Source organism: Pelodiscus sinensis, chromosome 10 (genome assembly GCF_052426305.1).
Source record: "Pelodiscus sinensis isolate ZL-2025 chromosome 10, ASM5242630v1, whole genome shotgun sequence".
In the NCBI taxonomy this organism is placed as follows: domain Eukaryota; kingdom Metazoa; phylum Chordata; order Testudines; family Trionychidae; genus Pelodiscus; species Pelodiscus sinensis.
Window position 1 is genome coordinate 52,969,818 of NC_143061.1, and position 24,555 is coordinate 52,994,372.

Sequence of the window (24,555 nt, forward strand, 5' to 3'; positions counted from 1 at the left end):
CAGTGTGGCAGGGGGCTCCCCAGGAGTGTGGCTGGGAGCCCTGAAGCACACTGGCTGCCAGATCCATCCCTGGGGGCATTTTAATAACCCTGTAAGAGCTAAAAATTGTTGCTTCTACATGATTACTAAAATAGATGCTATATAATTAATAATCTATGGAGATATACCTGTCTCATAGAACTGGAAGGGACCTTGAGAGGTCATTGAGTCCAATCCTCTGCCTTCACAGCAGGACTAAGTACCATCCCTGACAGATTTGCTTTAGGTCCCTAAATGGCTCATCAAGGATTGAACTCACAACCCTGGGTTTAGCAGGCCAATGCTCAGACCACTTAGCTATCCCTCCCCCCATCTAACATCCCTACTTATAGCATTCTGTCCCATGTGCTTGTGCAGGAATGGAGTGTAGTTCTTGTACAGGGCTTGCATGCGGTGGAGAGAACAGGGCATGTAGATGCTCTTCTGAAAGAGATTCTGATGCTTTTCTACCTTTTTCTAACTTCTGCTGTACCAAAGTTCTCCAGGATACTTCAAGGAGCCCGTGAAGACTGATAGCCACGTGGAAGAAAGGTATCCTGCGGTCAGGGTGCCTACGTTTCTGACACGAAGGAATGGTTAGTATTTATCTGCCACAGTAAGTGCAGATAAACGTCATCCAGCGCAGCTTGTTCTCCTCCACGAGTCTTTCAATGAACGCTGAGTGACGTTTGTGATAGTGAAGTTGGAAAGGTTGAGACCAATGTCTTAACTGCCCTGTTCTGCATGTATTCAGTCTAATTGACGTCAGACTTGTGTGTATGCAGTACACAGGCCTTACAGGTCACTTGTGTAACTGTGGAAACATCCGTGTCAAGATGTTCCATTATGCCTCCTTTCTTTGCTATCGCTCCAAAAGCTGCTACTTCTCTTAAGCTGTTTCCCTGTACAACACGGCTTGTCTCGCAAGTTAAAGGAGAGAACGCCTGTCTTTAACGATAGGCATTTGGGTGGGCCAATTAAAAATGGGGTTTGATAACAAGCTAGTTCTTCAGGAAGATGCAGATGTGTACTCCACTCAGGTGTGAGCAGTGCCAGTGGCTTTGCTGCTACCCATTCCACAGGTCCTCTGAATCCGAGTTGGAGGAAATAGCTGCACCAGTATCTTCATGGAGGCACAGGAGTCTCAAACAGACAGTCGAGCAGCTATGGTTGCTATCCCTCTGGGTGTGACCCTCCAGGGACTGCTGGTACCAATTCCTCTGGGGGCCACCATCAGGGACAGGCCTTTCTTTGGGCCTTATTGGGCCTGAGAGCTCTGCAGCAGGCGTCCAGACCCCGTCACAAGTTGCACTGCTCTTCCCGTTCTTGCCAGCTGGTTCCACCAGTGTAAGAGGGGGATCTTCATAAAGCTTATCTATTAGCTCCACAACTTCATGCTGGTGATGGGCTAATCAGAAAGTCACTTACAGGATAATCTGAAAACTAGCAGGTCTGTGCTTGACATCTAATTGCTTGACTGGGTTTTCAGTTCTTTTTTCTCATCCTTATTCCATGCAGGGGTCAGAGGTGCCAAATCACGGGGCTCACTCCGGTCTCGGAGAAGCGATGTGAACAGGTACAAAATCCCTCCTCATTCCATCTCTCCATTTTCAGCTTCTAGGTTTTGGCTTCCATCTTTGGATATTTTTATGTTAATAGCTGAGAGGGGGCTAAGTCAATTATGGACCATACCCATGTAATGCCTGTCTTAGGCAGGAAGTTCCTTACTATTGTATTGACAACACACAACTGCATCATAGGGTCTTGGAGGAACGGGAATTAAAGCAGGACATTTGGATAGCAGGGTAAGGGACAGCTGAAGCTGTGGAAAGTGAGGAAAACAGCCTGGCTTTTGGCAGTCAAGGCCTTTAGCACTGGGGAAGGAAAGTCTCTCCTCTCTCCCTGTGTGAGTAGGGTTAGAGATGAATGGAAATAGCTGATTAGCAGGGAGGAAGCATGCTCACTCTGGAAACATCCGTGTCAAGATGTTCCATTATGCTTCCTTTCTTTGCTATCGCTCCAAAAACTGCTACTTCTCTTAAGCTGTTTCCCTGTACAACACGGCTTGTCTCGCAAGTTGAAGGAGAGAACGCCTGTCTTTAACAATAGGCATTTGGGTGGGCCTACTCTGATCTGCAGAAACCCTCTTGCACAGTATTAGAAAGGCAAGGTGGGTGAGGTAATATCTTCTATTGGACTAACTGCTGCTAGTGAGAGAAACATGCCGAGGAGTTCTTCACACTTGGCAAAGGTACTTCTTGCATTACAGTGGGTTACAGGTTATTGTAATAAACTCTACATCCAGTATTCGTTCCGTTTGTGATTTTGAGTGTTTAGAAGAATTACAAGTGTACGCTCCCATCATCTTTTGAGTCTGTGCTGGCTTCCTCTGAGGAGGACTGATAGGTCAGATGCAGACTCTGTGAAAAGTGTTCCCCCGCAAGTGATAAGATTTTTGTCTCATTGTTGTCCTGTGTGATTTCCACCACCGCTTCAACATCCAGCGCTTGCCTGTTAAATTCTGGAATGATCCCACGCTAATATCAGCTTCTGGGACACCACTATCCTATTCAGCAGTGGAACCTTACAGACAGTCCTATACAAGAAATGCATGGATCATCACCTCTACCTTTGTAGATCCAGTAACCACCCCAAACACACCCAGGAATCTTGTTACCTACTGCCAGGCACTCAGATACCACAAAGCCTGTTCTGAGCAGAGAGTCTGAGACACCGCAACACAATCACATCCACCTTCGCCCGGCAAGGACGTTCTTGCAGAGAAGTAGATGGTTATGGAACTGGGCACCCAGTTTACTCTGAGAATGTTTGAGCACAGATACAAAATGTCCAACAACAGCAAACCCTCCCCCATTTATCACCTACCACCCTGCATTAGAACTAAGGGGCATCCTCAGAACGCAACCCAGACTCCGTGGGAACCATAGCCTGAAAGATCTTTTATGAAACTCCACTTCTGGCCTTCATACCACGCCCCAGCTTTTCTAAGCTCCTAGTCAGAAGCAAGCTCCCCGCAGACCAAGACACCTTGATGCCAAGGAAACACGGTCCTTGACAGAGACAACAGATGCAAAACCTGCAGACATCTTTGTGGCCGCAGTGATCAGCGCCTCCATCACCACACCTTAGATCCTACATGCAGGGCTGGCCCAAGCCATTCGTGCGCCCTGGCCCTGGGAGCGTGGCGCCGCCCCGGGGAGTGTGGCACATGCACGGCCCCACCCCGGGTGCCTGGTGCATGTGTGCCCCCCCCTTCTCCCTGGTCCGGCAGCCGTGTGCAGCGCCTCTACAATGGGGCGCTCCAGGCGGTAGCCCGGTCAACTCGTAGCTTGGGCTGGCTCTGCCTATACGTGCTGATCATAACACGTGGCACACCTCAACTAATGCACTAAAGGCCCCATAATTATGTGGAAAAAAATCCCATCATGTATGGGTGAACAGAAGAATAGTCACACTGGTTCATACCAGTGGTCCATCTAGCCTTGTGTATCTGTTGTCTGACAGTTGCTGGTGCCGTGTGCTTCAGAAGGAATGAATAGAATAGAACAGGCAAATGTTTGGGTGATCCACCCCGTCGCATCCACTCCCAGATCCTGGCAGATAAGCCTGAGGACACTCAGAGCCTGGTGTTACATGCCTGACCACCCTGGCTGATAGCCGTTGATGGACCTGTCTTCCATTATATTAGCTACTCTTTTGAACCCTGTTATAGATTTGATCTTCTCAACTTCCCATAGCATAGAGTTCCACAGGTTGACACTGTGGTGTGTAAAAAAAAAAGTACTTCCGTTTGTTTTAAACCTTCTGCCTATTAATTTGACTGTTTCCTTATTCATTCATTTTCTTCATACCATTCAAGATTTTAAAGACCTCCATCATATCCTCCCGTAGTCATCACTTTTCCAAGTTGAAAAGTCCCAGTTTTTAATCTCTCCTCATATGGAAGGTGTTCCATATCCCTAATAATTTTCAGAGCCCCTCTGTCTTTTCTAATTCTACTGTGTATATCTTTTTTTGAGATGGGACCACTAGAGCTGCAGACGGTATTCAAGATGTGGGTGTACCATGGATTTTTATAAAGGCATGATATTTTGTGTTAGAGTAATAATTGGACTGAGGCTTGAGAGCCACAAGTGGCTCTTTGTGTCTCCTGTGGCTCTTGGCAGGATGTGATATTAAAATATTGTGATTTAATTATTAACCAGTTTCCGTTATGAACTAATCAGGATGCTTTTACTATGTTATTGACCACTGTAGTTGATGATGTAGTAATATTTGGTCAGTCATTTTGCAATGAAAATAAATGAAACTGTGAAATCCCACATCTGCATAATGATCATTAATTTTGCTTCTGAACCACTGAGGTGTTCCTCAAGAATCTTATCTATCTCTTTTCTAATGTTTCCTGTCGTTTTGTTAGCTTCTTTGATGGCCGCTGCACATTGAATGGATGTATTCAGAGAACTACTCACAACTCCAAGATCCTTTTTAAGTAGGAACAGCTAATGTAGGCCATCCTTTTTCTATGGCTAGTTGGGCTTCTGTGTGACCGACTTCACACTTATTGCCATTGAATTTCTTCTGCCACTTGGTTGCCCAGTCACCCAGTTTTGTGGGATCCCTTTGTAACTTCTCGCAGTCTGTGTTGGGGTTTATACAAAGTTACTCGGATACTTGTCGGCAATTTTTGCCACCTATTTACCCCTTTTTCCAGATTACTTATGAATACGTGGAACAGCGCTGGTCCCAGTACTAATCCCCGGGGGTCACCGTGATTTACTTCTTTCCATTCTCAAAACTCTTTATTCCTGCCTTTGTTTCCTGTCTCTTATCCAGTTACTGATCCATAAGAGGCTCTTCCTCTTTTCCTTTGACCGCTTACTTCGCTTAAGAGTCTTTGGTGGGGCACCTTGTCAAAGTCCTCCTGAAAGTCTGAATACAATATAGACATTGGACTACTCTCTTCCACGTGTGTTTGAGCCCCTCAAATAATTCTAATTAACCGGAGAGGCAGGATTTCCCTTTACAAAACCACTTTGACTCTTCCCCGGCACATCGTGTTAATCTGTGTCTGATCATTCTGTTCTTTACTATAGTTTCAGTGAGTTTACCTGGTACTGAATTTAGTCTTCCCAGCCTGTAATTGCTGAGGGTTGCCTCTGGAGCCTTTTTAAAAAAAACTGGAATCATATTGGCTCTCCTCCAGTCACCTGGTACAGGTAATTTAAGAGCCAGGTTACCTACCACAGACATAGTCCTTCAGTTTCATGTTTCCAGCAGCGATAGGAGGTGTTACTGCCATTATACAAGGCATTGGTAAGACCACATCTGGAATACTGCATATAACTTTGGTCTCCCGTGTTTAAAAAAAAAAAAAAAAGTCAAATCAGATGGGAACAGGAGCAGAAAAGGGCTACTCGGATAAGAATGCAGAACTTACCTTATTAGAGGAGACTTAAGGAACTTGGCTTGTTTAACCTAATCAAAAGAGAACTGAGAGGAGATAGGATTGCTCTCTAAAATACACCAAAGGGATAAATACCAGGGAGTGAGAGGAGTTATGTACGTTAAGAACCAATGCTGGGCCAGTTTGTATCCATTTGTTCTTGTAGCATCAGCAGGATTAAGCTTGATATTAGACACAAGTTTCTGACCGTCAGAGGAGTCAAGTTCTGGAACAGTCTTTCAAGTGGAGCGGTGGGGGGGGGGTGTAGCTTCACGGCTGAGCTTGATAAGCTTATGCAGGGGATGGAGTGAGATTAGCATATGGCCCATTTGTGACGGCAGGTAGCACAGCTCTTCAGTGGCCAGAGATGGAACATGGGATGGGAAGGACTCTGAATTACTATAGGGGACTCTTGCCTGGCTGTCTGGTCGTGGGTCTCCCGGCCGAACTGATTGCTGGATCTGGAGTCAGGAAGGAATTTCCCCCAGGTCAGTTTGATGGAGACCTTCAGGGGATTTTGCTGCCTTGAGTGCAGGTTCACCTTCTATCTCAGCTTGAGTAAAATGGTGGCTTCTCTGTAACCTACAGTCTTTAAATCATGATTTGAGGACTTCAGTGGGAGACTGTGGACATATTGCTGGAATGTGTGGGTGAGGTTCTGTGGCCTCCTATGAGCAGGACTGGATGCAGTTAGACTGAATCACGGTGGTCCCTTCTGGCCTTTAGAATCTCTGCATGTCAGGGGCTGTTTGACTAGAAGGAAGTCTTCTGTCGGGATACCTTGTGCTCTGAAAGTACAAAGCTCTGCTTCAGTAAAGCTTCTGGGAAACCTAACCTGGATATCCATGATCTTGAGACATAGATTGAATTGGTCTTCAAGCGTACAATGGGCTTAGGATCCCATCTGAGTCTCAGCTTATGTATGGCTTCCTTTTTAAAAGAGACTTGACTCAGGAAGAAATAGAAGAACACTTTCCTTCTGTAGTGATAGAAGTAAAACCTGCCAGTGCCTAATTCCTTGCACTGTAGCATGTTGCATTCAGATGCTGCGTAGTTTCCATGGGCGAGCCTTTCTAGTGAGGATAGCAGCGCCCCTAGCAATCCTGGAAGAGTCACCTAAACTTCTACTAGCCACCTGCCTTGAGGCCGGGTCTGCACTAGTGTACTGTAAATGCCGCCTCCTTTGACCCAAGAGGGTTTCCTGTCCATGTAGGAAACTCTCCTCCCCAAGGGGCAGTGCTAGGTGGACAGAAGAATTCTTCCATCAACCTAGGTGGATCTTCAGTGCGGCTACAGTCGACCTAACTCTGTCCTAGGGGAGTGACAGTTTCCAGACTTGTAGCTATATCTGCATGTCTACCTTTCAGGTAAACTAGAACTGTGTTTACATGGGGAACTTTTCATTTCTATTACAAAAGACTTTTCAGTTTGTTGTGCATTATATCTTAACGTTAAGCTTTATCTTGTATCCTTGTTTTAGCTATGCTTCTGCACTAGCCCTCAGTCCTCTACTTAGGGTGGGTCTTTCCCGTTTTCCTTCCCTTGTCCCTTTTTCCTCATCTGCACCTCCTCAAAGTATTGGTGCTATAGAATGGGCAGGTTAAACTCTTGTTCTTGCGCGTTAGTCAGATTCAATCCCCACAGAAGGCGTTTCCCAGCGCTGGCACCCCAAAGGTAACTTACTATACGATATATTACTTACGAAGTAAATATCCCTGTTGTGAAACTCTGCCCGTTTTTCTCTCTCAGATTGCAGACTTCAGCAGAAAACGCGCACGAACCGACAATTGGGCAGAAAAATGAAGGGGTAAGTTTGAAAGTTCTAGCTTTTTCCCTCTTTTGAAAGATGGTATTCTACAACTAAACTGCATTCAACTCTGTGTCCTCCCTTCTTAAGCATATCCCTGAATAACATGCTTTCCCCAGTGGCGTGTGGCAGGGTGGTCTTCCTAACACACAGAGCATAGAGCAATGGTGGAAGAGCCCTTGTGATATTGGGCTCTGCTCCGTATGCTGAATCTGCTCAATTTCTCCTCTTGGGAGCTCTTCAGAAGCGGATGGGGCGCCTCAAATGTAGCATTTATTGGGGTTCATCCACATCACTATAGGATACGCTTATTACATCATTAGTCCTTTCTCAGCTAGATCTTGCTGTTCATGCATTTCTTTCCTGATTCGTGTCTCCAAAATTAAGCTTAGAGCCACAGTTAAGTTCCCAGTTTGTAAACCAGGGAAACTTTTTTTTTTTTCTAGCTACTAAGATTCTTTCAGGATTGCTGCATTTTAAATTAATTTTAATTCGGATTTCCTAGACTAGAAATACACCACCATTCTGTTCTGCATACAGTTGTTTTATATTTACCGGTATTTTGCTTGCTGCATGGGTCGGAGGATGTGTCTAAAATCTGTTTTTTAAATAGGCTAAAACTGTCTTTATTATCATGTATCCAGCCCGTGTGGGATACTCGGGCTTTTTAAAAAAAACAAAAAATCAAACCCAACCACGTAACCCTTTAAGGGCAGAGAACCTCCCAAAAACAAACTGCTATAGCTCTCTACCTCGGTAGGCTTTTAATAGTCTTGTATGATCTTCTCAAATTGGAGAAATACAGCCTAAAAAAATGTACTAAGGGTGGTAGCACAGCTGGATAGAAAGTTGCTCGGAGTAGTAATCAGTGGTTCATTGTCAAGCTGAAAGTACATAGCGAGTGGAGTCTTGCAGGGATCTGTCCCTGGATTTAGTTCTGTTCAATATCTCAATGATTTGGATAACGGCAGAGACTGCACTTACAAAATTTGCAGACGGTACTAAGCTGGGAGGACTTGGAAGTGCTTTGAAGGACGGGATTAGAATTCAAAATGGTCTGAAGTAAATAGGATGAAATTGAGTTAGGACAAATGCACAGTACTGGGCGCAAGATGGAAAATCAGCTGCACAAATACCAACTGGAAAAGAACTGCCTAGGAAGAACAGGGTTCTTGCTCACAAATTAAGTCACTACATAATACTCTTGCAAGAAAACACCCAGTCATTCTGAGAGAGATTAGAAGGAATGCTGTAAGTAATTTTGCTGTACTCAGCATTGATAGCTCCTCAGTCAGAGTACAGTGTCCAGTTCTGGCACCACACTTTGGGAAATGGAAATGATTAAAGGCCTAGAAAGCAGGACTGATGAGGATCGATTTGAAAAATTGGGAGGAGGGATAACCTCACCAGGGACATGTTTTTCAAGTAGGTCGAGCAGGGGTGACAATCTGCAGACCAAAGGCCATGTGTGCCCCAGCTAGGCGTTTTGTTTACCGTTGCCAGGTTCTGCTGGTTTCTATCTGCAAATGTTTTTCCTACCGGTATTTCTAAAGTGAACAAGGGCATGTGAGGGGAGGTGCACGCTGACTCTGAGCCATGTGCTCCCTCTGCATCCCATAACAGCCCTGCTACGGTACACTCGGCACCCTCCGTGCATTCTAGGTGCACAAGCGCAGTGAGCAAAACTACCCTGACCCGGGAGACTGTCTTGCTTATGACAATCTTGCAGCCCTCTGACATGGAGGGCCACTCATGCGGCCCAATCGCTAGCCTAGGTTGCCCGTTGCTGGTGTAGAAGAGTGTTAAAAGAGGAGGATGATAAACTGTTCTCTTTATTGACTGAGGGCAAGACAAGAAGTAATTGTCTTACATTTCGCTTGCTGCAATTTATGTTGGACATTAGGAAAACTTGCAAACTTGAAGGGTTTAAGCACCAGAACAAATGTATCCAGAAGTGATGGGCAGTGTCCATCAATGGAGGTTTTTAAGACTGTTATACAAATGCCTGTCAGGGATGGATACTTAGTTCTGCCTCAGGTACCTATCGAGGTCCTGCCTACATTACTTTGATGGTCATTTTGACTCTGGCGAATGTCCCGAAACACTTTCCTCTCACTTAGCATTACTAGCCCATTGCAGCTAAATCTTAACATTTGCTCCTCTCGGCCTCCCATTGGGGAGGCGGTGCCAAGCTATGTGTAAAGTAAGCTGGCTCCAGCGACACATTTTACGTAGCTGGAGTGGCATACCATAACCCAGCCTTCCGGGCCTAGTGTAATCTGATGGTGGAGAGTGTTTGGGTGTTTCCACTTGGAATTTGAATAAAACTGTCCTAGTACACACGGCAACAAATCACAATTTCCTGTTTCCGTGCTGTTGAGCTTCTGTTTGTGTAACAGAGATGGCTGGAGGCTGACCTGTCAAAAGAGGTGTCAGTTCGGTTATGCCTGGGCAGCAGGAGCTCTGCTGTAGCCAGAAGGCCAGCTGCACTAGTGGTGAAAGAGCAGACGTGCCCAGGCCCACAGAAGAGCTCAGAGCGCCTTCCTGAACTCACCGAGGTATTGTTGGTTTTGGTGTCCGGGTTGGGAGAGGAGACCTGAATGGGATGGAATAATTGGGGCTTTATTACACGTTCTTTGCGTGTGCCCATCTGCTGCCAGATAATGTACTAACCGTGGTCCAGGGGATTGGGGCGCCTAGGTGCCCCTTCTAACATGGAGTTTGGCTGCTCTTGCCTGCTAGTCAGACCTTCCAGTTACTTGGAATCGGGCCATTCTGCTAACCACTGGTTTGCAGGGAGCCAGCAGCACAACACACGAATGCTTTTGCTCAAGCCTTTCTGAACTGCCTGATTGCGTTCTGTGTGTACCTTGGTAGATGCTCCAATACCAGAAATAAGAGTGTTTCCCTTATTCGTCAGCTCAGCTCAATCAGAAGCACTTTGTTTTTAAACAGATCAAAATCTCTCTCCTGCTAGAGTGAGATTGAACATTACCTGTGATGGCTCTAACAGCGTGTATGATCAAACACAAAATACCTCCTGACTGTCGACATGGCTGCCAATACAACCACTAGAACAGCGGGGGGAGGGGCAACCTGGGGCTTTGCCTGATGCCCCTGGACACCCCTGGCTGCCCCCCTTCCCCACGTGCCTCTCGTACACTGGGGCACCGGAGCCCCACCTCTCTCCCAGCACTTTCAGAGCACTTGAATCGCTTTATTCACACTGTTGCTGTCCCTCCCTCCTTCCCCAGAGCTGGAACCCCGCAATCAGCTGTGGCCCACTAAGGTAAAGGAGGGTCCCTCCTGCAGCCTACCCACTAATATGGCAGCCCATCCCTAAACTAATATTCCCTGGTACTCCCTCTCAGATACGTCCCCAAATCTGGACTCGAGTAAACGAAAGGGGAGAACTGAGTTTTGAGCTGAGGGGCCCTGCTATCAGGCCAGTTCCAGTTAAACAAAGCGGTGGTGGGTTGACCTCTAACGATCACATGGCCCCAGTATTGCATGAGACAGGCGGCTTCGCCGAAACGCTACCTTTTTGCTGTCTTGTTTTCAGCTCTGCTGACGTGCGCGTTTTGTTTTTCGGTTTCTGCATGATGTCCCTTTTCTGACTGATCGGCATTGATGGACTCAATCACTTGCAGTGCTGGTGTTAGTGTGTAAGAGGCTTGATAGAATTCAGTAGACTCCCATAATTCCTTTCAGTCCTCAAGAAAATGACTGAACTTCCAAACCAGAGCCAGTATAAACATCTCCGTGGTTCTGAGCTGGTAAATCAAAATGACTGAAGCACCATTTAAAATAGCTTAGAAATGTAACCATCCATGTTACTAGCACGGCAGGCATCTGTGTGGAGCGCCGGCATGGACAAACTCAACAGAAGACGCTACCAAAGCTAACCGTCCTCTGTTCTGAAACGAACAGTGATCTCCTGGACCCCCAGTGTCACTGTGTGGCCAAACTGTTCCTCCTTTAGTAGGCTTACGCCTCCACTTGCATCCCTTTTCTGCGTCCGCGTGAGCCCCCCGTTGGCATGCCCCATGTGCTCCCGAGTTCAGAACTTGCTCGCTAGTCACGTCGTGGAATTGCTCATTGCAGGAGATGGAGAGAGAAATCACAAACGCATTAGGCTATGGCCAGGAGGATGAGATCCTGAGCAGCGCCTTTAAATTAAAGGTTACTCGTGGGGACCTCCAGACTCTCAGGAACCATCACTGGCTCAATGACGAGGTAAAATTCATCCAATAGGAATGTGTGTGTTCCACGTGCATGTGCTAAAATGCGCCCCAATGTCCTCTGACTCTTAGCTGTTGATGGGTTCTAATTTTCTGATCCACACCTCGGTTCCTATAGGAATAGCTGTAGGGTTCTGAAAGCTGGGCCTTTAAGAGGAGCAATACTCCCGAAAGTGTCTCCATCCCTCTATTATGCTGCTTTCAGGAGTTCGCCACTAACTTAAGATCAGATTTACTTTAGGGCGTGGGTGAAATAAGTGTGTTTCCCACGGACTTGCAGGAAGGAAGTTAGTTCAGGAGTCTAACTTGAGATGAAGACGGTGTTGTCTCTTCAGATTGTAAGTTCTGAAGAATTCAGCATACAAGGCTTAACTTTAGCAGGCAGATATGAATGGCCCCTCCATTCTCTGAACTCTACTCTCTCTGTTGTCTAGGTCATCAATTTCTACATGAATCTTCTGGTGGAGAGAAATAAGCAGCAGGGATTTCCAGCACTCCATGCTTTCAGTACTTTCTTCTACCCCAAATTAACTTCCGGGGGTTACCAGGCAGTGAAAAGATGGACCAAAGGTGTGGATCTCTTCAAGCAAGACCTCATCTTTGTGCCTATTCACCTGAGGGTACACTGGGGATTAGTGGTGAGTCACTGGCCCCTCCTTGGAATGGGAAGGGAAAGAGCGCCCTGAAAAAGCTTTAGTTCTTGCTCTGTAGGCAGCACGGAGTCTTTGGCTACATCGGTCGCGTTCATGTCTGTCTTCCAATCACAGGTAATAGATGTCAGAAGAAAGACCATCAGATACTTTGACTCGATGGGACAGAGAGGCCACAGTATCTGTGAGATGTTGCTGTAAGTAGATGCTTAATGGGTACCTAATTGCATTTCACATCCTCACAATGCATACCATACTCGCTGGAAAATGTGATTTGTGTAACACAACTTGCCCCTAAGGGACGAGAATCTCTTCCCTGTCTGGTCACGGCCAGTAATGTGCGAATTGTAACATCATCCAGCTGCTAATTCTATTCTGTCCTCCCTGGGACATTCGAGTTTTACAAATGAGCCATCGTTGAGGGACTTGTTAAAGCTCTTCTGCCAATAGAAAGATGATAAAGTCCATTCTTCTCTAAGCACATAACCTCCACCCTCTTCATAGGACCAAGAACCCTTCCTAAGAGAGATTTCATCCTCTTACCCGAGAGACACTCACTTCTGTGTTCTAGTTCTTCTGCTGTTTTTTTGCCAGTCTTAAGTAACTCACCAAGCATAATCCTCTCGCAAGCTCTATTGGGACTTTGGAGTTAATTTTTGTGTAACTAGTAATTTTTCTTTCAGTATGTTGGGTGAGTGTTTGTTTGGCACGGACTCTTGTGTAACACCCGTACTTGCTGGTTAACGTTGTGTTAAATAGTCACCCTGTACATCTCCTCCCCCCCCCAACTCTGCTGGAGATGGATTTCTGAGGTAAGGGTGAATCACTACCAATCTCTCGTGCACCTCACTTTTCCTGGCAGTACCTCCATATGAGACCCCAGTGCAGTAAAACGGAGTTCCTGTGATGTCTGTAACTTGTGATCCAAAAATCTCGAAAGTAATTTACCTAGGAACTAGTCACGTTACTTGTGGGTTTGCCTTTTACATAGTGTGATTCTATCCTGTAATTCTCCTTCCTGGTTCTTTGGGTCACTGGTGCATAATTAGCAAAGACCTTGTTATGCAGCTTTACAGACTGTTGGCCTAAAACATGCAGACTTTTGATTAGAAATGTCTGATGCCTCTTTTTTTGTTTTGTGTTGAACAGCCAATATCTGCAAGAAGAAAGCAAAACCAAGAGGAACCTAGATCTCGATCCTTTGGAGTGGACACTTTACAGCATGAAAGCACACGTATGTGAATAGTGTTTGTATTCCGTCCGTGTGCTGCCACCTAGGAGCACAGATACGTTCCAGAGAACCCATTCTAAGTTTTGGAGGGGTGTTCGTGGGCTTTCTCCAATGCCCAGGATGTATTGTGGAAACCGTGGACTCTCTCTAGCAGTGTCTTATTTGATTGGCCTTGTCCCACCTGCTGCTCTTCTGACCCTGTGTGGCTCTGGAAAAATGCTGGCAATCTGGAGTGGACAGGAGTCCTGGGAACAGCTACTTGGCTTTTTTCCTTTGGTCAATAGCTGGTGATGTCTCATTCAGCTGGTTTTAATACATCGATTTTTGGGTGCTAAATCGCTTCTGTTACATGCTGCTTGAGATACCTCTTTCCTGCTACAAAGACTGCTTCAAATTATCGCTCTTGTCCCGGGTCTTCTACAATAAATGTCTGGTCTGTTGTGTTCTGCGACTGGCTGTCTGCTGTGACCGTCCAGCGCTCGGTTGGGTTTGGAGGCAGTGGGGAGGGGGGCGCAGGGGCGTAGTCTCTGGTAGCACACGTGTGAGCTCGCATTGCTCTGCCCCAGTTCTCCAAGCTTTCCAGGGCTTTGTGTTCAGAGCGGCACTGAGGAGGCCTGTGGAGCTGTGAACTCCAGCTGCAGATGAATCGCTCTTGTAGCTTTGTTCTCGGGGTGGGAATTCATACAAGAATATAAGAACGGCCAGGCTGAGTCAGACCAACGGTCCGTCTAGCCCGGTGTCCTGTCTGCCCACAGTGGCCCATGCTAGGTGCCCCAGAGGGAGTGAACAGAACAGGGAACCATCAAGTGATCCCTCCCATCAGTCATTCCCAACCTCTGACAAACAGCGGCCAGGGACCCCATCTCTACCCATCCTGGCTAATAGTCAGGGCTCAACAAACTGCGGCAAAAACCATTCGCCAGCCCCGCACTGCGCATGCGCGAACCTCCAGTGAACGGGGCGACCGGCTGAAATCTACTCGCCACAGGTGAGTAGATAAGCAGATTTGTCGAGCCCTGCTAGTAGTCATTGATGGACCTAACCTCCATGAATTTATCTAGTTCTTTTCTGAACCCTGTTAAAGCCAGGTGCTCTAGGAAGGCAAAGATGTCTGAATACTTAATAGCTCAGCAGGACTCCCACAAAAGAGTTGTGGGGTAAAACGGTGCAGCAGCCCCAGGCCAACAGCCACATCCTCTGGCAAGGAGTTCCACAGGTTGATTGTGCGCTGAGTGAAGGCGTTGGGGGGAGCCATGACCGGGGCCTGGAAAGGGTGTGCTCTAAAGACTTGACAGCTGCAGGACCAGAAATGGCACCTGGGGCAGCTGGAATTACGTGGTTGGGGTGGTAAAGTGGATTTCCTGGCATGGAGGACCAGCACAAGCAGCTCATTAGAATGCTGCTGCCCAGTAGGAAAGACCATGCACTGCACTGTGTATCTCACAAGGATGGCAGCTTTCAAGGAAGGTGAAGGGACTAACATGCAACTTTTTCCCACTGCTTCTTCGCAGGAAATCCCACAGCAGCTGAATGGCAGTGACTGTGGGATGTTTACCTGTAAATATGCAGACTACATCTCCAGAGACAAACCCATCACCTTCACTCAGGTGAGAGACGCTCTGAAACAGACCTGTCGGTGCGTTTCCCTCCCACCTGACTCCACTAGTTACGCCCTAGGCTCATCTCGCTAGTTACGCCCACTTACCCCATGGGCCCTGATCTGGGCTAGGGCCTCCAGGGGTTGCTGTAGCCCTGATAAGTGGGCCCTTCAGCCCTGGGAGTTGCATTCCCTGCCTTTGCTTATGTCCATTTACCAGGCAGCATGTCTCAGTCCTTGGGAGGAGGGAGCTGGAGCTCATAAGAACAGCCAGACTGGGTCAGACCAAAGTCTGTCCAGCCCAGTATCCTGTCTGCCCACAGTGGCCAATGCCAGGTGTCCCCGGAGGGAGTGCACAGAACAGGGAATCAAGTGATTCTTCTCGTGTTACTGATTTCCAGCTGCTGATAGAGGCAAGGGACACCATTCCTGCCCATTCTGGTTAACGGCCATTAATGGACTTAATCTCCATGAATCTATCTAGCACTTTTTTTGGAACCCTGCTTTTCACAACATCCTCTGGCAGGGAGTTCCAGAGGTTGACGGGTTCGTAGTCGTCACTTGACCTGAACAATGGCATCTTCAAGGCTCCTTTCCAGATTATCAATATTTTAACCTGTGCAGAAGCTGTTTTCAGTTGCACTGGGCTTCTTGTAAAGGACACGCTCATTCTCAGACACAACATTAGTGTGTTTCCATTCTGGTCAGCATTTTCTGCCCCTTGGGAGGGGAAAGCTGCGGTAGAAAGCCATTGCATGGGAGCTACGGGGATGCTGCCTGGTAGGGTCGTGATTCGGTCTTGCCTGCAGAATGTGGACGAATGCTTAGTGATCTCTTTCGCGCTGGCTGTGTTTAACGGAGAGTGTTTTTTCTTTTAGCACCACATGCCTCACTTCCGCAGAAAGATGGTCTGGGAGATACTCCATCAAAGGCTGCTGTGACCCTGGAGGGAGACGCTGGCCCAGTGATACTGTGAGCCACCTCAAAGTGGCGATTAGCCCTTGGCTTCACTAATTTGTTTCAATGCCTTATGTCTAAGGCACCTGAGCTAACGGCTTCGTGTCCTCGGAGCGGACTGTCAGTTGTTGAATGACATTTGTGTGGGACATGCCAACACGTCCTAGCCGCCCCACAAAGCTCTCACCCGGAGCTGAGACGCCGGAGGGCCTGGAGTGGGTGGTTCATCCCCAAGTCCCAACGAATGGCGCCGCTTCGGACTGGCAACTTCTCGTGCGTCACTGCTGCCAGTGGAACTGCAGCGCACTCTGGCTGGCGCATCTCAGGTCTGCTTCCCAGGCCCCGTGTGTTTAGCGACTGGGGCCAGAGGGGCCTGTTCTGCTGCTGGGCTTTAGAAGCCTCCCCTTGATTCCTAAACCCGGCTTTGGAGAGCCCCTAGGAATGAGGCACTTAACGTTTTGATTTGTAACAAATCCATGGCGAAGCCCGTGGCCGGGGCTGTTTGTTTCAGGAGGTGTGAATGTATTTATTTTCTTTATTAAAATGGAAGTGTGCTGTAACGTACGCCCGGGCTCGGCTCTGGACTAGCCTGCGGGAGGAGAACCAGCTCACTCGAACTGCTGCTGGTACCTTGGGTGCATCGTGTGCTTTGTGCCTGAGTTCCCCGTGTGTAGCGGGACACAAGCCTGCCTTTATTTCCCGGGGGATAGTGAGCGCGCAGTCGCGGCTGTGACGTGGTTGTCCACACGGCCTGCCTTCCTCTTTGGCTGCTTTCCGGTCCCTCGGCAGCCCCCCTCGCAGCCCAATGCAGCCTGGGTGGAACCTTGGTCTTCCGACAGTCCCGTCACTCTTCCCCCAAGCCTCTTTGCACAGGCAGCTTATGTAGGCGGCCATGACGTGCGCCGTGGAAGGTGGATGTTCCTGCAGGAGGAAAGCGCGCTCCTTGCCTGGCAGTGATCTCTGTTCAGGCAGGGTTATCAGGGAAGGTGAACTCTACCCAGCCCCTGCACTCGCATCATCTGGCTCATGGGCTTCCTGGGAATCCTCTGTCCTGTTTTCAAATGGCACTACAGCCGTGTGCAGACCAGGGCCTGCGGGGAGTGCTCAGAGCTCAACACACTTCTCCCCAGATCACCCCCATGCAGGCCAGGGTTAGCAGGCCCTTAATTTTGTTATTGGGATCCTGGCCCACCCAGTCGTTTGCTCCTAAGTTGGTGCTGGGGTTCAAGGTAGGAGTTGCAGTAGCAGTCCCTAGGGTCTAAAATAAATGATACAGGGCAGTAGTGGTGGTGGCAGGGGGCTGGTGTTGCATGGCTGGGTGTGGGCATGTGGCTGCGTAGGAAATGATGACACCTGCTCTCATTTTGAAATGGTAATTGTAGAACCAATTACAGCCCAGAGCAGGGAGGCAGAAGTGCCACCCTAAATCGCTGCCAGTGGAGCTAGTTAGTTTTCACCCTGGGGCCTGCTGCCTTGTGCCAGCTCTGATGCATAGTGGGAGGGGAGTAGTACTAGCAGCCAAAGGGGGGGGGTGGTCTTTTTTCACAGCCCACGCAGGAGCTCCAGGGTCCCCCCACACCTCAGCTGGGCTTTCCTAGGGCCCCTCCCAGCAATGTGAACTGCACAACACAAGTAAGATCCTGCTCCACCCCCAAAGCCAGGGTGGGCAGGGCTACCTCCACTAGCACTGCACCCTGCCACCTGCTGGGGGAGAGCTACAGGTCTACCCCCTTGCCCTGCCAGCCTGTGGCAGGAACCTCTCTCGGGCTGGCGAGCAGCAGCCCCATCTTGCTCAGCAGCACCACCGTGGTCTCAAGCCAGCTGGGATGAGCCCATAAAGCAGCTGCAGGTGTTTTAAACCCCAGTGCATGCATGTGGGGGCCTGTGTGCTCTGGGCAGCCCAGGGAGGGGTGGGGGTGTGAGAGAGAGATGGCATCAGAATGGGCCTGAGCTGCAGGGCAGCTGCCCCGGCTAAGTGCCAGCCTCACCCTTTAGCACAGCTGTTCCCAAATGGGGTGGGGCCCACACTGGATCACATCCCCATTTTAATAGGGACACCCTAGGCCTTTCCCCCCAATGTGGTGGCCTGCTCCCACACATGCACCGGACTCTCCAAGGGCTGGACTTGGTGGGTGACAGGCCAGGTGCCCCCAGCAGTGACGGTGCAGGCTGCTGGCGATCCCGGCTTGCAACAGCGCCTGGCCGACTCCAACCCGCCCAGAGCCTGATTTTACATGAGCAACTTGTTTTGCTTGGCCAGAGCGACCCATGCTAACCAGCAGCTCCCCCAGCCCCCGCAGGGGCCACGGTGATGAGCCAGGCAGCCTAGGGCCCTGCCTAGCAGCTGCAGCACACTGGGGTCTGGGGAGGGCTCAGTGGCCTCCCTAAGGCCCAGCTGGGGAGTGGCGCATCATGTCCTGTGCCAGGCTGTAAGGCCTGCAGCGAGGTAGGGGCCAGGCGCTGCTCTGTCCTGGCAGGATTTGCATGGGGCTGGGGCTGCAGAGCAGCTGGCTCGGAAGGTGGGGTGAGAGCCGGCACAAGTCTGGCCCCAGGGCCATTCCTGTCATTTGGAGCCGCCTGGCTGGTCTAGCAACTTTGCGGGAGTGGCTGCTTTCTCCCCCTCTGAGACCGCTCCCTCCCCTCCCATGTTGCCAAGGTTCCTCTGCCAGGGCAGGGCACGGGGGGGGGTGCGGAGGACCTGGGGGGCGCGACTTGGCCCCTGTATTGCCCACCCAGGCGGGGGCGGGAAATGAAAAGGAATACCACGGGCAGGCTCGTGTTAGCTGGATATATTTCTTTTTTCACAGAACACTGTTTGCAGTAGAGGAAACTGGCGTTGCAGTCTGTTGGTACAATGGTATGTTCACAGCAACCAGTCCATGGGCGTCCTTTAGCACAGAAAACTCCTGGCGTGTGCACTAGCAAAACCCCGGGGTGGTTCTTCGAGCCTTTCTGGCGCTGGGCGGGGTGGCAGCTTCAAGGTGTCTCCCAAGGAAAGGCTCTCGGCTCGCAGAACGAGAAGCGAGTCGCCCTCGCCGCACACGCAGGGCGGCGCTGGCTCCTGCCCGGGCAGCTGACTTGGTCTCGATTTTTTTCCAACTCATTTTTATTAAAAAAATAAAAAAATGCTCCAACTATCAGTTTTACAAGGCATACAAAATCTCTAAAAGGGAAACACGAGGGCAAGGTGCTGAGGTACGAAAACACCTGAGGTAGTTTTTTTTTGTGTTTTCCCTCCCCCCCCTTCTTCAAAAAGAAAAATAAAATTGCCATTTTCATGCCCTGAGCCAACAACATCGTGTACGGTAGTTGTCTCCCCTCCCCCCGTTAAAAGAAAGAAAGACTCCCCACCCCCCCAGCCCCACTGCAGTGTCGTCTTGCCCCCAGGGGCTGACCCAGCTGCATGGCTGGGGGCACCAAGGCTTCTCCTGCTTCTTTCTTTCTTTGCAAAATGCTCAGACAGGTACCGTGGTGGCTGGGTTGGGCGAGAACCCAGGTGGAAGTTGTGGCTGGGTGTTCCTTGCGTTTGCGGTCGGTGGTGTGTTATATAGAGCACAGCGGATGGGACGGTGGAGACAGACAGAGAGCGCGTGCGAGGGAGGGACCGGGAGAGGATGCAAAAACCAGTGTGGCATCTGTGAAGCGCAGAGAAAGGGGGAGGCGAGCTAGACAGAGCTCGAGAGAAAGATTCCTCTTCTCAGAGACGGTATCCCTTGTGTTGGCACAGACAATCCCAACGCTGCTCTTCCTAAAGCCTTTACAGAACCCGCCACTTTTACCCTTTCGATCGTGCTGCTGACAGTCCCTTCGGTCTACTGTAGGTTAGGTCTCCCCAGGGTTCTGCCCTGAGCGGGCTACGGCGGCCTGCTTTGTCGGAGAACCACAAGCTCCAAAAAACAAGTAAATAAAAAAAAAAAACAACTTAACCTTTTACAAAATGAAAAGTGGGTTAGTTTGGTTACAGCGCTATTCGGTCTAAAGTATCGTCAACGGTGCGAATGCCACGTCATGCACTGTAAAACAAAAAACTCCCCCCAGCTACCGCGTGGCCCCAGGCACGGGGAGCGGGCGCTGCCGGGGGGCTGCCTGCCCCGTCTCCGCCTATGTTAGTCCAACTAAAGGGATCACGTCGCGCTAGTAGAGAGGGGAACGTGGAGGTTGTGGCTGGGAAGAGTCAGTCGGCAGGGCCCCTGCGGCGGGGCGACGGCAGCGTGAGTGGGGTGGAGCCCTCCCCTGCCCAGCCCCGGGCAGAGCGTTCTGCCTCAGGAAGGTCTTTGGTTGGCGCCCCACGCTGGCGGCCTGGCAGGCGTTGGAAGGGCTACATTCGTCGGTGGCTGCGGGCTGGCGCGGGCGCCTCACTTGCTGCGCGGGAGGGAGGGGGCTCCCTGAGCGTGTTTCTGCTCCTGCCGCTTCACCTGCTGTACGATTTCCCTGATCTTGCGCTGTGCAGTCTGCAGGCAAAGCGAGAGAGAGACAGCGCTGCAGGGCCAGCCCGAGGCAGCCCCCGCCCCGCCTGCAGCTCCCAGAGCAGGACAGAGCCAGGCCTGGCGCCATGTTGGAGCCAACGTGCAAGCTACCAGGGCGCAGGGCCTCCACGGGCCCTCAGTGCTGGCTGGGGCTGACCCATGGCGCCAACACGCCCGTGCTGCGACCACCACCCGCCCGCCGGCACGACCCCTGGCATGGCCACGCCCACAGCACCCAAGCCCGTCAGCCCAGGATTGGACCTGCCCCTGTCATAACCCCAGACCGACAGCCCTGCAGGCGGCCAGCTTGTGGGTCCAGCCACCGGCCGCTGACAACCGAAGGCGGCAGCGAGGCCCTGAGAGGCCAGGCAGCTAGTCAGGAGGGGGGACCGTGCCGAGACGAGGCAGCGCTGGGAGAGTCGACCCGGGCTACCAGCCCCGCCACCCAAGCGTTCCTGGTGCTCTGACTGGCCACGCCAGCCGCCGTTCCATGCTGAGGCAGTGAGCAGGGTGCTGTCATTAGGGGTTACTCTGGGGCCCCACAGGAGTCACTAAGGATACGATTTCGGAGCCGTCCGAGGAAGCTTTCTTTGGGCCAGGGGTCGGCACCTGAGGGCCCCAGCTACGGGGCACCAGGAATCCCCCTCAGGGGCTGGTCCCTTGAATCCACTGCAGACTTTGGGTAAGCAGAAAGGTCTGGGTGCAGCGACCTCCTAGGCCGGTGCGAGGCAACTGAGGCCAATGTCCCCCGAACACCAGGCCCGGGCAGGGCTCAGGTGACTGCAATTCTGACCCCTTTGCGCACGGGTCAGCGGGGGGACCCAGAGAGGGGCCTGGCGGTCAGTGCCCAGGGGCTCCCCGGGGCACAGGATGAGGGCGGAGGTGGGCGAGGCGGCTGAGTGGCCAGTTACTGTGGCTGGCGTGCGCGAGGGGCGTTGCTTGGCCCATTCAACAGAGGTGCGTGCGCCTGCCACTGGCACCAGTGCCGGCAGCTCTTTCCTCAGCAGCACCCGTAGGGGAGCCGGCTCAGGTGCCCCCGGCCTGGCGCACACGCCGCGCTAGACAGGGCGCCTCTGGCCCCTCCGGCCCTCCTTGCTGGACAACGGCGGAAGCAGGTCAGGAAGGCACCTCAGACCAGCCCAGTTCCAGAAACGGGCAAGCGCCCTTTCTTGGGGCGCTGGCTCGTGCCCGTTCGGCGGGGGGGGGGGGGCGGGCATGACTGACTCCTCAAGGCAGTGTCCTCGTGGGCTGGCGGTGGGCGCCAATGACCACGCTGCAGCCCGGAGAGGAACGCGGCTGAGGAGGCTTGCGCTCTGCTCGACTGTGCCCTGACCAGCGCCTAGGGAAGGGGGGCTGGCCACCACGGGACTGGCTCAGGAGCGGCTGCAGGACCGGTGCCGATCAGCCAGAGCAGGGTGCCAGCCCGGGGCAGCTCACGGAGGTGCGGTGGGGAGTTAGAGCCGACGAGCCTCGTGCCGTCCATGGGGGGGGGAGGGGGCGTGCAGCTCTGAACATCTGTGCCAAAGCCCCAGGGAGCCCCATCTGCTCCCTTGGTGGGCTCGGGCCCCACCAGCAACAGGCCGGCTGCAGACTCGGCAGCTCTTGCTTCAGAGGCGAGGCCTGAGAAGTTCCTCGGGAGGGGAACGGTGCTTCTGTGGAGACCGGGGCGGTACTACGAGTGGCTTTTCCCCCGTGGCGCAGTCCCGCAACCCCTGGGAGAAGACTCTCTGGGTGCCTGCAAAGCCTCGGGCGTCAGCAGCAGCCGGAGCCGGTCGACCTCACATGGAGACTGGACCAGGGAGCGAGCAGAGGGCGCCTGAGGCGTCTGCCAGCCAAACAGGAGTGTCCACCAGCGCCGACATGCTGGGCTGCCCTTCTTGGGCCCAGGAGATGTGCCCTGGCCTGGCCTCAGCCTGCCGGAGGCCCAGTCCCCACGGGGGTCCTGTGCTAACTAACCACTAAGATCAGGAAACTGGCTCACAGGAGAAACTATTTACAGCAGCGACCGCCCAGGGGCAGGGTCCACACCCCATCCCTGGCGGTAAGGAGGAACTGAGCGTGGCAGGGAGAGGGGTGGAGGCACCCTATAGAACGAGGCATGGGCGTGTCCCTCTAGGGCGCCTGAGCCGGCTCCCCTACAGGCACTGCGAGGGGAACTCTCCCGGCGCCGGTGCCTGGGGCGAGCACACACGCCGGCATTGGATGGACCAGAGCAAAGCACTCGAAGAACAGTCACAAACCAACGGCTTCCGTGTTACAGAACAGAACCGGTCCCACGTCCAGGGAACCACGCGACACTCGGGAGAACAGCCGTGTGCTGGGTTCTGTGCGGATGGGGAGCCAGGCCCCCCGGTACCAGCACCAGGATGTGGGGAGACAATACAGACTGGTCCCCCCGCGAGGGGCGGGCCGATCCCCCTCCTGCCCCAAAACCCTCTCGAAGCCGAGAACTCTGCCCACCGCGTACCTGGCTGGCGAAGAAATGCCCGATGATTTTCACCACAACTTCCTCGTTCTCATCGGGCGTTTGGTCGCGGGGGACGATGACTTCTGCGCTCGTTAAGTTCTGCAGTTCGTTCACCTGCGGCGAGAGGCGTCGTGGCAACAGTCCGTGGGCACGGTGAACCGCGCCCGCCCCCAGCCGTTCCCGGGTCTTCCTCAAAGCCCGGCCAGCAGCCGGACAGGCAGCAGGGGCCCCCCCGCCCCCACCTGGCAGAGTCCAACCAGCTGCCCAGAGGAATCTCCCCCCTCTTCTCTCACGTCTCTGCACTTTGCTGAGCTTCCTCTGCTCCACTAGCCCCCTGCCCGCCGGGCCCCCAGCCTGCCAGGCTCCCCCAGCGCCCAGCAACGCTGGTTCCCTGGCCCTACGGAACGAGGCCTCCCACAGGCGCTAAGCGTGGGCAGTGAATGGCTCTTAGTACCGCCAGGTGCCCAGCACATGTAGGGAAGGAGGCAGGGGGCACAGTTTTGGCCCAGGCATCGGGGCCTGGTGCCAGCGGGGGCAATGCCAATCCATCCCAGCTCTGAACACAGCCCCTCCTGCCAGGCTGCAGGCCGGGTCTGCTCTGCTGCAGGGTCACAGCTGGCTGGGTTCCTGCGTGTGTGCGGGGATGTGGGGGAGGGTGCGTGTGGTTATGCTGGGGTGTGGGTTGTGTGCGTGGCTGTATCGGGGTGTGGTTGTGTTGGGGGGGTGGGTTGTGTGTGTGGCTGTATTGGGGTATGGTTGTGTTGGGGGGTGTGGGTTGTGTGTGTGGCTGTATCGGGGTATGGTTGTGTTGGGGGGTGTGGGTTGTGTGCGTGGCTGTATCGGGGTGTGGTTGTGTTGGGGGGGTGGGTTGTGTGTGTGGCTGTATTGGGGTATGGTTGTGTTGGGGGGTGTGGGTTGTGTGCGTGGCTGTATTGGGGTATGGTTGTGTTGGGGGGTGTGGGTTGTGTGCGTGGCTGTATTGGGGTATGGCTGTGTTGGGGGGGGTGGGGGGGTGGGTTGTGTGTGTGGCTGTATCGGGGTATGGTTGTGTTGGGGGGGTGGGTTGTGTGTGTGGCTGTATTGGGGTATGGTTGTGTTGGGGGGTGTGGGTTGTATGTGTGGCTGTATTGGGGTGTGTTGGCTGTGTGTGGTTGTGTTGGTGTGTGGGGAGGTTTGTGAGGGGTGGGGGTGTGTGCGGAGGTGTGTGGTTGTGTTGAGAAGTGTGTGTGTGGGGGGCTGTGTTGGGGTGTGTTTGTGGGGGAGGAGGGTGTCCCGCGCTGTTTTCCGTGTGTGCTTCCAGCACACGAGTGCCACGCTGCCCCGCCCGCCGCAGGCTGCCGTACCGTTTTGCCACCTTTGCCGATCACGCGGCCGGCTGCAGAGGAAGGCACCTTGATGTGGGCTTCAAGCTTCACCTCTTCTTTGGGGCTGAAGAAGTTCTCCTCCTTCAGTTTGCCAAATATCCGGCCCTGGGCCTGGGGGAGGAAGCGCCGTGGTGAGCGCCCAGCAGCGCCCAGCTCTGTGCCCTGGGTCCTTTCCCAATGGCGCGGGCGCCCGTCTGTCTGCCGCGGGGCAGGGGAGAGCGGCCGACGGGCGAAGCCCCCGGCCTGGGAGGCAAGGCCCAGGCCCAGGGCTGAGGTGCAAGCAGCAGCTC

General features: G+C 52.3%; 2 protein-coding genes across 10 annotated transcripts in view; one reads left to right on the plus strand and one right to left on the minus strand.

Annotated features, from left to right (window-relative positions):
• SENP2 (SUMO specific peptidase 2) overlaps window positions 1-16,532 on the plus strand; it is a 38,730-nt gene extending 22,198 nt beyond the window's left edge. For 5 of the 6 annotated variants that reach the window (XM_075937344.2, XM_075937345.2, XM_075937343.2 and 2 more), the window contains 10 exons: window positions 517-614; window positions 1,537-1,594; window positions 7,235-7,292; window positions 9,692-9,850; window positions 11,397-11,528; window positions 11,968-12,171; window positions 12,301-12,380; window positions 13,333-13,417; window positions 14,926-15,021; window positions 15,890-16,532. In XM_075937344.2, coding sequence (XP_075793459.2) covers window positions 517-614; window positions 1,537-1,594; window positions 7,235-7,292; window positions 9,692-9,850; window positions 11,397-11,528; window positions 11,968-12,171; window positions 12,301-12,380; window positions 13,333-13,417; window positions 14,926-15,021; window positions 15,890-15,952 — 1,033 coding nt within the window. In that variant the 3' untranslated portion in view covers window positions 15,953-16,532. The remainder of the gene's footprint in view (window positions 1-516; window positions 615-1,536; window positions 1,595-7,234; window positions 7,293-9,691; window positions 9,851-11,396; window positions 11,529-11,967; window positions 12,172-12,300; window positions 12,381-13,332; window positions 13,418-14,925; window positions 15,022-15,889) is intronic. The other variant, XM_075937346.2, reaches the window with a different exon arrangement.
• IGF2BP2 (insulin like growth factor 2 mRNA binding protein 2) overlaps window positions 5,236-24,555 on the minus strand; it is a 75,472-nt gene continuing 56,152 nt past the window's right edge. For 3 of the 4 annotated variants that reach the window (XM_089780902.1, XM_089780903.1, XM_089780904.1), the window contains 3 exons: window positions 24,245-24,376; window positions 22,902-23,015; window positions 5,236-16,889 (listed from right to left, as the gene is read on the minus strand). In XM_089780902.1, the coding sequence (XP_089637028.1) occupies window positions 16,476-16,889; window positions 22,902-23,015; window positions 24,245-24,376 (660 nt within the window). In that variant the 3' untranslated portion in view covers window positions 5,236-16,475. Of the gene's footprint in view, window positions 16,890-18,742; window positions 20,420-22,901; window positions 23,016-24,244; window positions 24,377-24,555 lie in introns of those variants that run through there. The other variant, XM_075937340.2, reaches the window with a different exon arrangement.